We start from the raw sequence: 15,432 nt of genomic DNA, 5'->3' as shown, positions 1-15,432 counted from the left end.
TCCTACAGTCCAACCGCCATAATACACACACCATAGACAAGCTCTCGCTCTCGGTGCAGCAGACCGCACGTATGCTCGCCCGTGTCCGTGCGCGGCGTGAGGGCATGCGAGAACACGATCTACTTCGCCTTGTCGACGCTTTCGTCGTTTCCCGCCTCACATACGGCCTTCCTTATACACGTCTCCTAAAATCGGAACGCGATAAAATTGACGTCCTCATCCGCCGGGCATACAAGACTGCCCTCGGCCTTCCCCCCAACACGTCCACCGATCGTCTTCTCCGTTTGGGTGTACACAACACGCTCGACGAGTTGATTGAGGCTCACCGCTCCGCTCAAGTGCAACGCCTTTACCGTTCGCCGACCGGTCGCCACATCCTTTCCTCCATCGGCCACGACACCTCCTCCCACCCTCCGGATCTGGTCTCATTACCCCATGCTATTCGAGCGGCGTTCTACATCAAGCCGCTACCTAAGAATATGCTGGCGGGCCACCACGACGCTCGCCGCCAAGCCCGTGCCGCCATGCTTCACGCAAAGTACGCCGACCACCCGGCCGTCGCCTACGTAGATGCGGCCCGATACAATGCACGCAGGGACGCCTTCGTAGTCGTTTCCGTGTCGCCCTCCTCAGCTCCTTTGGGGCCGACCATTACGGCTGGCACCGTCAGAACGCCTTACGCCGTCGAGGCGGAGGAAGTGGCCATTGCTTTGGCCGCGACCTCGGCTGACGCAAGCGTCATAATCAGCGACTCGAAACAAGCCATCTCGAATTTCGCGCGAGGTCTCGTCTCGCCTACCACCTTACGGCTACTTCGGCCCCTACTGCAGCAAGATGAGCAGTGCCGCATAGAACTGATCTGGGTCCCCGCCCACTCGGGTCACCCCGGCAACGAGACAGCTCACCAACGCGCTCGAGGATTCGTCGACCGAGCGGTGGGCCACTCAGAGTCGGACGCCCTGGTGCCGGAGCCCCTGGTCACCTACCACGACATCACTCAGCACTATCGCCTCGAGCGATATTTCTATTCACATCCTCACAGCAGCCTTCCCAAGCGGTCCGAGATCGCCTGGCGTCGCCTACAGACCCGCACCTTCCCGTGCCCCCTCGTGTTTTCATACATGCACCCAGGTGCCATCGATCCACGCTGCTGCCTGTGCGGCAACGTTGCCTCGTTGAACCACATCCTCTGGGGCTGCCCGGAGGATCCCCCGCCCGCCGACCTCCTTTGCTCACCCCCCACCGAGGGACAATGGGAGGCCCTTCTCTCCAGCAACGACATAGACATCCAGACACGGGTCCTGAAACGAGCGGAAGAAGTCATCGAGAAGCACAGCCTGGCAGCCTTCGTGGCTTAGCCTCCCTTACCCCTCACCCCTCCGACTAATAAAGTTGTTACTCACTCACTCAGCGAGGGACGAAGCGTGTTCGTGTCGTCCCTCTTTCTTTACCGGTGTCCTCACTGTTACCCTTTCCCTCCAGGTTTCTTGTTTCTTTCTTTCTCTCTTTCTTTCTTTGTTTCTTTCTTCTTATTTAAATAAAAAATAACTATCTTTTTTCAGAACTTTTGTGCTTGCGCGGGAAACCCTTCCAATATAAGCACCTCATTTCAATTTTTGTATTTTTCTTCGTATGAATTTTCAAAGCTGCGATACTGATGTATTACCATTTGGTGGCATAGCACAACCATTGCTCCGAGCATTTCTGGGATCGGACAAGGATTCTACATGCTCATACTAACTGTTCTCCATAGTTTATATGTAGAGAGAAAAAAAACGCGTCAGGTCTTCAAAGGTAAATAACTTGGTTAGTTAGTTAGTCAGTAAGTTAACAGACTATTAACTGCAAACCCGTCATATGGCAGGCGAGTAAGCCGGGCATTCACACATTACACAAACAACGGGCGATGCCTTGACCAAACATCGTAGTCCGAATCATAAACGGAGTTAAATCAGCAAAATAGCAACATAGTTCTCCGTAATCACATATAAAGCAACACACACACACACACACACACACACACACACACACACACACAAACACGCGCGCGCGCGCGCGCATACGCACTAGCACAACATGATGCGCTAACAGTCACAAACGTTTGAACAACACTGATGATTTATTTCAAAGCGAAAAGGTTTGAGTGTCTTGTGCCAAACAGCTGGTTTTCCTCTTTTTTTCCCCTCGATAGGAATGGGTAACAGCCACCGCCATCCGCATCGTGCTCACTCGACTCAACACGTTTGGTGACGAGATATTCGGCGACAAGCAGGTGCTGAGATCATACTACTACGCCATCGCGGACTTGGCCGTTGGAGGAAGGTGAGAGCGTCGTCTGCTATACTTTCGCATCCTCGACAGCTGTTAACGATGCGGCATTGCACGCAGGGCACGCGCTGAGTGCCGTAATCAACGCGTTCAAGTTAAGAGGACTGTCGAGACATAGTTTACCAATGTTTTCGTTTGGGAATGTTGGTTATCCATTTTTTTAATGTTTTTCCGCTATTCCTCGCGTTTCTACCTTCCTGAAAAACATCGCCAGTGAATTTGGTGATACAAAGAAAGCATTTCCGTGGCATTATTCCAATGCACGCCGCTCATGTGAGATCAGTCTGTTGTGCGGGTAAATTTTGGGTCACGACACCGCGCTTCACCGGATCACTTTTTCAGAAATATTTCTCAGCACCTATTACTAGCGACTTAGATGGAAACTTTTTCGTAATTCATACGATAATGTACTGTGGAATCAAGACACGTGTGAAGGAGAGGCAAAGGGAAGGCATGGAGGTTAACCAGGTTGTAATACTTATATATAGCCTTAACTGGGTAGAAAGGAAAGGATATAGGAGAATACTTGTTGTCCATACTGTCGCTATATAAATATGTACTTATAGCATTTGACCTGCGGCTTACAGAAGGGAATTCGGACTAACAGGCACCGTAAATTAATATTAGATACTGTAACTGTAGCAGAAAGCATCAATATTGATAGATTATATCTAAGCTGTCCATTTATGTGCATGGTTGCTGTGTTTTCACTGCGCCGAGCGCACACTAAGCTTAATATTCGCTCGTCGGCTGGTATGATACACTGGGACACTTTATCGCGGAAGTCGCTTTGTAAGTAGCGGCCCATGTATGCATCAGATTCCGAGACATACAGCGCGCATGCCGTCGGGTGCACTCCACACCTGTATCCCGCATTTTCGGCTACTATCTCAGCCAACCTGTTAACGTTGCTTACAATATAACAACTGTTTTTTATCGGGCCAGCCGTCCTGGCGATAAGTTCGCTACTACGGTCGGCGGATGCTTGTGCTTCTGAGCTTCTCCAGCGGATGGATTGCTGCTTTGTTTGTCGTGCTTCCTTTTGTTAGAGCGCTTGAGATCTCCTTTTTATTTCTTCGTGGCAGACTAGACCCTTCAGCGTCGTTATGCATCTGTAAAGAGTGCTTACTTATCCCATGGCTCACGCCCCCATCCTTAAACGAGGAAAACTGCGATGACACCACATGAAATGATTCGGTGAATTTTATGGTCAGCAAACATTATGACAGCGGCGAGATACGACACTGAAGCTATATTCTGTCAACCTTTTTTCAAGGCTGCTCTTTCAATGCGTACTCGAGGTAGCGAGAACTTATGCAGCGTAGATTTCAACTACGACTCTTCTTATTGTAGCCGTAGTTTGAACAGGCTGTCGTGTATAATAATAATTTAATCTTATACAAGTACGGATTCTGTAGCCGTTGAAAGAAAAAAAAAGACATGCTTCGTGATGTAAACATCTTTGAGATGTACCCGGCCTTCCGGGATCTCCTGCGGAGAGTGAGTGGCTTGGATGCGTGTCGCAGGTGCCAGTGCAATGGCCACGCCATGGCCTGCGACCCGGGACCTGGCGGTGAGCGACAGCTGCTGTGCCGCTGCGAGCACAACACGGCCGGCGACAACTGCGAGCGCTGCATGGATCTCTTCAACGACCAGGCTTGGGGCAGGGCCACCTCCACCGACGCCCACGAGTGTCAGCGTGAGTGCACGCAACTAAATCCGTCGCAACAAAAGGCGGCGTTTGGCGCGCCCCTCCTCAACGAGCGTTCGTGCAGGGAAACGACTCGGGTAACAAATGGTCGCTTACGCTTTAGCTGAATCACTACGGCGCAGCTTTTACAACGAACGAAGTGGACCGTACAACGAAATATTTTTAAAGCGTAGAGAGCACCTAATTGTAAAGACGTTTTACTGTAAACGGTAGTACCCGTGAACGGCTATCCGCCTTTTCGGTCGGTTTAAACATAGGAGTAACAGAAGCACGTGTTGCTACCCAAAAAACTTCCGGTTACTTCATTTATTACTCTCTAACACCAAAGCATTTTGTATTTCTTGTAACTTAAAATCTTGCATTTTAAGTTGTGCTTTAGCACAACTTAAAATACAAGATCTCAAGGTACAATAAATACAAGGTACAAGAAAAGGGAAAGACTTTTTCCGCTTTCAGGTAAACGTGAGGTGCTGAATGTAAAGCACTAACTTCTATAATGTTTCATCTAGCTTGAAAGAAAGTATATCTGAAATATTTCACTAGACACAGGAAGAAAATTCTTGAATATTAACTGGCCACTTGTTAAGGCTTCCATTTATTGGTTGATTGATTGATTGATTGATTGATTGATTGATATGTGCGTTTAACGTCCCAAAACCACCATATGATTATGAGAGACGCCGTAGTGGAGGGCTCCGGAAATTTCGACCACCTGTGGTTCTTTAACGTGCGCCCAAATCTGAGCACATGGGCCTATAACATTTCCGCCTCCATCGGAAATGCAGCCGCAGCAGCCGGGATTGATCCCGCGACCTGCGCTCGTTAAGGCTTCTGCTTCTCACCAATACTGCCAGGATACGCCGGCACCAACGTTTTTAGATCGGCACACAGAACCGGAATCAATTCAGCAATTGTGTTTGTGAACAGCGATATGGTCTATAGTCCGAGTGACCGCGACGGTTGGGCTGTATAGTAGCGATACTGGACATTACGTACTATATGGTGCGTGACTTGCAGATAACAAGGGTGTATCGCCATGGCTGCTTCGATAAATGCAGCCAATAAAAAATGTCGGGATCTGACCTCATGATCGCTAGAACGCTTGAACCATCAGCTTACCGCGCTTCGAACATGGGAGTATGTTTATGCCGTTCCGTGCGTAACTATAAAAAAAGCATCATGCAATGTCATATCTACCAAAAATGAATTGTAGACTGTTCTTCTTGACCTATTTTAGTGGGCTCATTCGGTCTTGTTCACTGAAATATACTATCTCTGAAGAAGGTATACACTGACATTAACGTAGACCATATTGCAAAGAAAGCGGGTGGAGTGTAGAGCGCAGCACTGAATTAAGCAAAATCAGGTCAAGCGAATGGCTGATGTACGCCATGAAACAGTGAAGCCTCTCATTGGAGCTAGCAAACGAGCGATTGAAAACCTGGCGTCCGCGCCGTCGTCAAAGTGTGTGTGACAATTGGGCCTGACAGAAATTTGATGGCAGTCGTTAAATAGCGGCTGGGTGCGGGCAGTATCTGTTATGACAGTACGAAACATTTACATCGGCTTAGAAATAGGCATGTCCCTCTTGTGGGGACTTGAAAGCACGGCGCTGATAAGGTAGGGCGCTCTTACGCATGCACGACCTGTCTTCGTCACGCGTCGTTTTGCGGACTGAAAAAAAAAAAAACTGTGGCGGACGGCCTGTTCGCACCGCAAAGATGTCGTGTCGGCTACTTCACCTACGGGACAAGATGATTGATTGATTTGTGGGTTTTAACGTCCCAAAACCACCCTATGATTATGAGAGCCGCCGTAGTGGAGGGCTCCTGGGGTTTTTAACGTGCACCCAAATCTGAGTACACGGGCCTACAACATTTCCGCCTCCATCGGAAATGTAGTCGCCGCAGCTGTCATTTGAACCCGCGACCTGAGGGTCAGCAGCCGAGTACCTTAGCCACTAGACCACCTACGGGACAAGAGATAGTTCAAATATAGCACTTTATCAAACTGCATAATGCTGACTAGTGCATGGAGCAAGTCACGTTATTTTTTGTTCTGCTTAATTGTTTAATTAGGTGGGTAACGAGCCTATACTGCAACGCAGCTGGCAAAAAAAAAATCTTTATACAACTTAAGGCAGTCCAGAGGGCCCAAGAACTGGCGGAACGCCACCACGTTCCCGCCCCGACTCGGGCGTCGCCTACGGTAGCGGCTGCTAGGATGTCCCACGTGGGCACCCTGGTGGCTTAAACTCCTCAGGACCATATATTAAAGTTCTTGACTATACGAATGTTGTAGCATGGTTTACAAACCTTCAATCAGGCAGTTTTTAACTTCATATCTCTTAAGAATTGGCATTTCTCTGCATGCTTACTGTGGGTGCCCTCATAATACAAAAAGAACAAAAACAAAACCACCTACCATGCTGGCTTGGGTGCTGTAATCAATGCAAATAAACCTACTACGGCACACAAGCGGCGTAGTGAACAGTTACTTGCATTAATTTTCATGTTGCTATTGATAACATAGAAAACACTACTACTACTACTACTACTACTACTACTACTACTACTACTACTACTACTGCTAATAATAATAATAATAATAGTAATAATAATAATATATGCTTTACTTGTCAAAATCACCGCATAATTATGAGAGACGCTGTAGTGGAGGGATCCGGAAATATCGACCACCTCGTGTTATTTAACGTGAGCTGATGTCGCACGTGCAGTACACGGGCCTTGACCATTTCGCCTTCATCGAAATGCGACCGCCACGGCTGCACGATCGAACCCGCGACCTTCGGGTGAGCAGCCAAGCACCGCTAAGATGTAGTCTGGCTCGGTTTTGTACAGCGGGAAGTTCAGTTTGCCTGAACATTTTTGTGGCCTGGTCTTTACAGCGATACTTATTTAAATCAAGGGAACGATTTCCTTCATACACTCTCCAAGTCGGATATGCACTGTTTACGGAAGGTACCCAGTGTCCCTTCCATGAAGCGAACGATTGACATATGCATACACCACTGATGAAAACTGATGAAATACTGATGAAAATTTTGAGCGAGTGTTTCAACAAGCAAAATCTTATTAACAATATATATTACCTGTCTTTCCTATTTGAGACCTGATGAAATTTGGACGCCTAAATACTTGCACTTTTTTAACACAAAAGTATTTCATGCCAGGACTCATCAAGATTTCAGTGACGTACTTGCGTCTCGCAAAGGACGCCGAAAAAAAAATACACATGATCAGAAGACTAAGAGTTCCGTTAATGGTACATGGTCGAACCCACTCCATCTCCCGGTCGGCGAACAGAGTTAATGGGCATGCTATCCAGTGTGCCACGGTCTCATATACTTTGTACACTTTCAAAACACGTGTATTATGTCTACCTCTTTCTTCGCCCCGCCGCGGTGGTCTAGTGGCTAAGGTACTCGGCTGCTGACCCGCAGGTCGCAGGTTCGAATCCCGGCTGCAGCGGCTGCATTTCCGATGGAAGCGGAAATGTTGTAGGCCCGTGTGCTCAGATTTGGGTGCACGTTAAAGAACCCCAGGTGGTCGAAATTTCCGGAGCCCTCTACTACGGCGTCTCTCATAATCATGTGGTGGTTTTGGGACGTTAAACCCCACATATCAATCAATACCTCTTTCTTCTCACAGTGGTCCTGGCAAAGCGTACATCATGGTAAAGCACACAGTGTTTGATAGTTTCTCCATTCAGGTATCCCGGCTCACTGCAGCCGGGATTCCTTATTCGGTCTTAGTCAGTGTGTCTGAAACATTGCTGCAGAGGCTGAAGGGGGAACGCAGGAGGCCAGAGCCATTGCATGGACAGAGGAAAAGACCGCGTGTTGTACCATACATGCACAAAATCTCCCACAACCTGAAAAATGTTGCAAATCGGCACCATGTGCCAGTGCTTTTCTCTGCTCCAAATAAGCTTTCAAGGCTCTGTGCCCGCATTTCATCAAGAGGTGCCAAGGTGGTGTGCGATAAGAATCACGTAAAGCTCTTCCTGCGTTGTGCTGTGGGCACTGTTTATGAAATTCCCCTGAGCTGTGGCAAGGTCTATATAGGCCAGACAGGGCGCTGCACAAATGACCGTCTAAGGGAGCATGTCTTATCAATCAGGAATGCAACAGGGTCTCATTTGCCCTTTCACTGTGCTTCGTGTGGCTGCACGCCGCAGTTCGATCGCACGCGACTACTTGGAAGGAGCCGGGATGCGCTGGCGCGGGAGTTCATCGATGCCTTTCACATAAAGAAGAAAGGTGACTCGTGCGTCAGCGTGCCTTCAGTTGTGTTGCATAACAGTGAATTCTAACTGTTGGATCTATAGATGTACTTTAGTTGGGTGCTACTAAGTGTCTGTCACTCCTTTTTTGCTGGTTTTTCCTCGCATTTTTTTTTTTGCGCAGGCTTGGGTGCGTTTGGTTTTTTCGACGTCTTTACATTAGGCATATCTATTTGTTGCTGGTTCCCAGATATCATGATTGCAATTATCGGTTATTACATCATAAAAATGTTCATGCCTGCACGTGCGGTGAATGAAATGGTCTGCGCATGTCCTCCAAGAGCCTATATATTGTGAATGCTTCATGAAAGTAAACTTAGTTGCAAGTTGGCGCTCTTTCTGTTTCGCCTTTTTTTTTTCTCTTTGTCAACCTTGCGCCACGTATTTTAGCCTACATCATGGCCGTTGCCTCCACGATTAGTTCCTTCAACGCGTCGTTTCTCCGCGTTCGCCCTATTTGGCGCGTTTCCAGTAGGATAAGTGCGATTTTATCAACATTAACCCACCATCAGGTGGCCCTCATCCAAAGCGTCTGCGTGGCTTATGACATCCATTCACGCCGAAAATACCTCTGGAACGCCTAGAGCAACGCGCCTGATTCGTCTGGATGTACCAACTCCGTGTTCCCCGCTTCCGCTCGCCCCGTGAAAAATCGTGGCCGGCCAACAGAGATGGCGCAACAAGCGTTGCGTCTTCCTCAACCTCGGGCAGTTGCGTTCAATAACTCGCCGCGAGTAGGCAACCTTAGCCGAAGTTTGGCGTATAATCAGTCATGCTCGTCTGGCTGTCCCACCACTTTCTTTGGTTCTGCTTTCACCGTTCACTACAGCTACCGCAGGCCTTCCGATAATGTTTCCGAAGCATGCGCATAAATATCCAATTAAGTGATGGCATAGCGACCACCGTGGTGGAAGCTCAATTGGTCGATGAGTACCCCGAATACTTTGGTTTCGGACCCTGTGGCGAGTTGATTTTTAATGCACTTTAACTGATTTCTATTTATGTCATAATTACTATATACTACAGTTATAGACAAACAAGTATATACCCTTTACATTAGTTGGTTGCATTGTCTGTAGCTTTCATTAGGCTTTGTCTAATGGATTCTATAGATTACTTATGCATCCTCCGGTGCCATACTTTTTTACTCAGTTATTTATTACTTCAGGTTTTGTTTTCCGTGACGAAGCAGAGTAAGCTAGGAGTTGTTAGTGGCATTCCTATCTCTCATTTCACAAGCTGCGTGACAGGGACAATTTCTGTGTTGTTTTCTCGCGCTATGTAGGTCACTCCTAAATTCGTGAACCAGCTTTCCCAGGCTCTAGTCGAGCTCGCCGTCGTCGATCTCTACCTGTAACAAAAGCGCCAGTGTAACTCTTCTAACACATGCAGCAGCTGTACATATATCTGTGCGAGAAATTAAACGTGACTTGATCGTTCTGCGAATGACCTTCCCGAAGCATGAAACTGTATTTCAAACTTGCTATCGCACTCTACCCTCACAGTCGTTTTTTGATATTGTGCCGCAATTACAGGTGACCGCGACGGTTTCAGTTAGGTTACTTTAGTAGCGTGGCACCATTTTCAAGGGTGTCATGTTTGGGCTGGGTGGCATGCGGGAGCGGTTAAGGACGATGAAACGAGGGCGCTAACAACAATACCTGCTGGAGGTCCCAGATCCGCGATATTATTACAAGGCACTCCATTATGGCCGAGTTGGAATTAATTTCCGCCACCTTTGCCGCCCGCCCAAATCTGAACACTCGGGTGTTTGTATCATTTTGCCCCCATAAAAATGCGGCTGCCGAGAATTGAACCCGCACCCTGGAGCTTAGCAGCCGTACACTATACGTGTTAAAATAACACGGTGGTCGGGCACATTACGTTCATCTTGAGTTCAAGTTGAATTTGGCGCTCGTCTGCGTCGTTCTTTCCTTGCGCATCACTTTTCCAAAGCTCAGTATACGCTTACAATCTTGTTAGCATCGTGTCTTTTCCTTAAACCCCACGGAAACTTCCTAGCCGGTGCATCACGCGCTCGATGGCCGCGGCGCACCGAAAAAACTTCAGCCGGCTGCCGGGCCGACCGAGACGCGGAGGAGGGACCGGCCCCTCAGCGTCTCGCGTGTAGGCTTGCCGCGTGGGCAGACCGGACTCGCCGGCGCTCTTCCGTCGCCTCCTTCGGCGCTGGTTTCGCCGCGCGACGATAGCTAGCCGATGCAGCCGAAGCGCGGCTGATGTAGCTCGCCCGCCACCGCCTAACCCGGAATAGCCGCCTTCCTCGCAACATGGCACGACGCGAGCTGCTGCTCCTGCTGCTGGTCCACCTCTTCCTCGTGGCCACTGCCACCAACTGGCCTCGAGGACGATACCAACAGCAGCGGATCCGAGGCGACACCCAGTCGCGCCACAGGGATTCCTACGAGCGCGAGAGACCCGGTGGGTAGAGGCGTGCGATGTATGCGTCTACTGCATGCTACACACGGCGCTTGTGTCCTCTTGTGATGACGGGTGTGAAGGGAAGGCGTTCGTTACCTTTCCATGCCGTTAGCGATACCGCTGTACTCCAGCTGTGCGTGTGCACTGGCCGAACTGGGGTATCGGTAACGGTAGAACGGCGATGTCTTGCTGAAATGAGCTCTGTATCTATGTATATTACGTTATGCCATTTTTAGAGGTCATTTCGTTAGGGACTATTCCACTGTGTTGGCACACTCTTAGTCGAAGCGGTCACAGGAAGGCAGCACCATCGGAAAGACTTCGTCCAGTGTAAGAGCGATCAGCAGCGCACACGGAAGCTTGAGCTCGTCATCACAACCCAAAAACGCGCTCATTGGAAGCGAACTGATCTCAGGGATCCTACAACATTGGTGAGGACGAGAGTGCGCACCCCGGAGGCAGGCGAGGATGGTGACAAGGCAGGGCAACGTTCCCCGAGATTCAGCACCAAATGACTTGAAACGTAACAATCGTGAGCCCCAAAGACACGCTACAATTGCTTAACGTGCGCTTTATGCATGACGGCGAAATTTCCTCGTATCGTGACGAACTTGGGCTACGCGGACAGTAGCGCGCGTTGCCGGCATTTATGATGTTCGTATAGCGTATGCCTCGGTGGTCAACGCGGAAGACCTCGCTTGAAGCGACGCGGGTGCGAGAGAGGAGGAGGCGGGCGCGCCTGCACTCGACGCTCTCTGCTGCGTCCCTTCCATTTCGGAGTACCGATTGTGCGCGCACTTGCAAAACGTGTGTCTCGTCATTCCTACACTATGCTTACAATTTCTTCTTGTAACCAGTGTAAGCCACTAGCCTATCTGCGCCACTCAAAGGGTGCCACCGGGTGTGTTCGGTTATCCATCTTTTATTGGGCGTACCTAGTTTATGTCATTTTCCGTTTGCAGCAGTCTTTCATTGCTTCGGCATCTTCGCAAGGCCTTCAAAACTCGTGAAGATGTTCGACACACAGACACAAGATCATCAACCAAGCTTTACGCTTACCCCGTATTCAGAAACGCTCCTGCACTCGAATTTCGCTCTTCGCTTGACAGAGGGGAGCACTGCGCTTCACGGAAAATTACGCTGTGCTTTTCTTTAAAATCGCTGGAGAAAATCGATGCTATGTCGTCACTTGCTCTGCCTAGAGATGGCGCTTCCATCGAGTTTCTCAAGCTAAGGTGAAGATTTGAGTTAAGGGACGTTCAAGAATACGGGGATTAGGCCACGAAGTGAATGCTTATCGGAACTGTAAGTATATGAAGATAGCCGATCCAAGTGACTTAAATGTCTGCAAGAAGAAAGAGCCCGCCGAGATCGTGAACGCACACGTTACGTTACCCAGACTTAGACGTTCACACATTGCTAATTGAATTGGACACAAATATTACTCTAAGCACTTGCACTGAGCGTCGACTTATTTGTGTGCCGCGAAGCTCTCAGGAGGAGCGTTCATGCCTGTTCGTCTGCATGAACATGCGCGCACGCTCTCAGCTTGACGCCGTGTCCCCGAAAGAGTTCCCATCATGCGCATGGTTCCCCATAAGGGGGGGGGGGGCGAAGGTTTCTCGCGCGTATGCCCTTTCTAATAGGGAGTTTTGGAATAGGGGCCCCGTAAAGTTTTGGGCGCGGAAATGATGTCAATAGGGAGTTTTAGAATAGCGCGCCGCGAGCCCTTGCGGTGCGATCGCTGCCACTGCGCATGCGTCGTAACGTGAGTCGGCGTTCGCGTTCGCGCACCGCACGCAGAAAATCCAAAATTGCGTGCGGCGATCGCGGCCCGCATGTGGCCCGCAAGCGCTGGTTTTGAGGCTACGGTGTCGCTGCGATCGCGCGTTGCGGTTTGCAGCAGGGCGAAGGCTATTCTAAATCTCATATGGCGCCCACAACGCCCACAGCGCTTGGAAATGGTATTCTAAAACTCCGTAATGCCAGTGCGCATGCGCAAAACCCAATCCGCGTTTGGGTTTTGGGTTGGGGACGCTATTTCTCCAATTTAGCGGGAGCCCCAAAGCCTGCCTCAAAAGTTCTGGGTCAGACAAACGTGATGGTACCCACACTGAAGTGACACAGAATAGGGGGTGTCCAAAGCGCGGCAGACCCTATTCGAAAACTCATCGCTCCTGCTTGACCCAAATCGTCCGTACGCTTTGGGTCAAGCGGAGCTTTGGGGCCCAAAGCTTTTGGCACCACTATTCGAAAACTACCTATTATGTCAATGTATGAAGCTGACTCTGTACCCCCTCTTACATGACCGGGGGGAGGGGGGGGGGGGGCTGCCGCCTTCTTCCGTGCGCTTTCTTACGGTTCCCGCCTTTAGTTGCACGTGTTGATTTGCAACACAGGAGCTCAATCTCAGCCGCGGGGGGCAGTATCTAGGAAAGTTCTCGCAACAAGCCGCGCGCTGAACCATACGAACATTCCCAGTATAGTTATAAGAACCGCATGCGGAGTTACATCACACATTCGTCAGCTACGGTGCGAGAGGTGGGACAGCTGTCACGCATCTATCACCTCATATGCATTCGCACAATGGTGCAGCGTGGCAGCGTCAGTGGCGTGGCCAGGAGGTAGCACACCGAGCCCGCCCCCTCGCACTCCCGTAATGTCTTTTCGCGATGGCATACATAGGACAAAATGACCATTTGCTTGCCCGGCCCCATAAAGGTGCCTCCCTCCACCCTAGAAAAAAAAAAAAAATCTGCCTACGCTTCTAAGCAGTGAACCAGCGGCTTTTTTTTTTTTTATAGCGAATGAGTGACCGACCAGCCATTTCGGTACGTTGAGTAGCTCCGCTGTAATAGTTGCGTAGTGGTAGCGAAATGCTTCATAAGAGAACACGGGCAGCACAGGTGACGTGTCGGAGAATTTTTCACCCTGTATAAAATTTACAATCTGTACGCACTATGGGAGTGCTAATAGCGGTTTGCCTAGTGCACTTTATCTTTTCGTGCCCAGCATAACCCACTAAAGTTTGTAATATAAGGTTTCAATGAGTTTACATCACTTCTATTTCATGGGTTGATCAAAATAGATAAAGAATCTTACCTTTCACTTCCCCATTTTTTATCAAAGAGAACTGACTACCCAAAAAAATTGGAAATTTTCTTCGCAGAACAAACATCTACCAATACTCCTTCTTCCCGCTCACAACCTCCCAGTGGAATCGGCTTTCACAGGAGATTGCAGACTGCCGCACTGAAACATCTTTCAGTGATATATTGCTACTGTCATAGCTGCATTTTCGTTGTGATCTGTTTTGTGTTCATCTTGTTTTTTAATAGGTCTTTTTGTGCAATCGTATATTACGTTGTGCATTTTCCCCCTGCAATAATGCCCTCGGGCGCTGCAGGTATATTTTAACAAATAAATAAATAATTTTTAAGCACTTAGGGCACTCATGTCTTACGTATGTGCCTTTAGCGCTTACAAAAGTTATGGATCAGCCACAACAGGCCCGGACCCAGTGCTTTCCGAGTTTACACCATCTCGGTGGCGTAGCCAAGAGGCGGCACACCGGGCCTATGTCCCTCCCCGAAATAATTTTTCGCCATGGCATACAGAGCAAGAAATACCATTTTAAGGCCGTGCCCCACCCCCCATCTTCTAAATTAGGTGCCCCCCCCCCACCCAAAAAAAATTCGGCCCACGCAACTGCACCGTCTAGCTGATATGTATACACAATTTTTGTGACCGTACGCTGGTTATCGACGTCGTTTAGACTGGAGTGTATATCCATAAGTCTCTTATCACGAAAGACGGACGGCTTGCAACGCGAACGCAGCATTCGCAGGTCTTGGTCCAATAATATTGTTACAAGGAAACGTATATCTGCGGATATTTACAATGTTTACTCGCGACGACAATGGCTGGAACACTGGCGGGCTGCGACCAGTCTCTATCCACTTCGTAGTCGTTTCTTCCAGACAGAGACTCTCTACTGATTTATGCCCCAATCCCACTACTTCCTTGGGGCACTACCCCGCGGCGTTAAAGCGCCGACCCGGCGCTTGTCACGAAAGGGGAGTGTTGGGCGACACATAAGGCTTCAGTCTTACGACGTGCACAACAGTAGATGGTGGTGGCGTTGAGTGCGCTTCATCGACGACTCGCTGTATCTCGTAGGTGTGGTTAGTGACCTTGCGTACATCTTTTTATGGTCCGTCATAGCGAAATAAGAGCTTTTTTGAGAGGCTGACGTGACGACATGGGGTCCACAAGAGTACCAGAGAACCGGGTGCATATACAACTCCACGGTAGTGACGATCGTACCGATCTTTCTGAGAGGCTTGAGAAAGTATGAGTTGTTCTCGGGCAATCTGTCGTGCTCCGTCGGCTCGTTCTATGGCATCGCGGACGTATGTGACAGGGGAGCTTGAACCAATGGGAAGGAGTGTATCAAGAGGCAGAGAGGGTTCACGTCCATAAAGAAGGTAGAACGGGAGATAGCCTGCGGTGTCATGTCTGGCGGAGTTGTAAGCGAAGGTGACGTAGGGTAACGTTGCGTCTCAGTCGCGGGGGTCTGGAAAAACATACATCGACAACATGTCGGTGATAGTGCGATTTAGGCGCCCTGTAAGTCCATTAGTTTGTGG

General features: G+C 49.3%; 1 protein-coding gene across 3 annotated transcripts in view; it reads left to right on the top strand.

Moving 5' to 3' along the window:
* Positions 1-15,432, top strand: part of LanB2 (laminin subunit gamma-1) — a 205,255-nt gene that overhangs the window by 115,871 nt on the left and 73,952 nt on the right. For 2 of the 3 annotated variants that reach the window (XM_037413277.2, XM_037413276.2), the window contains exons 3-4: positions 2,192-2,322; positions 3,855-4,027. In XM_037413277.2, the coding sequence (XP_037269174.2) occupies positions 2,192-2,322; positions 3,855-4,027 (304 nt within the window). Of the gene's footprint in view, positions 1-2,191; positions 2,323-3,854; positions 4,028-10,452; positions 10,784-15,432 lie in introns of those variants that run through there. The other variant, XM_037413278.2, reaches the window with a different exon arrangement.

Source organism: Rhipicephalus microplus, chromosome X, assembly GCF_043290135.1.
Source record: "Rhipicephalus microplus isolate Deutch F79 chromosome X, USDA_Rmic, whole genome shotgun sequence".
NCBI lineage: Eukaryota > Metazoa > Arthropoda > Arachnida > Ixodida > Ixodidae > Rhipicephalus > Rhipicephalus microplus.
The sequence above is the reverse complement of the archived record's forward strand: the minus strand, read 5'-3'. Positions and strand labels throughout refer to the sequence as shown.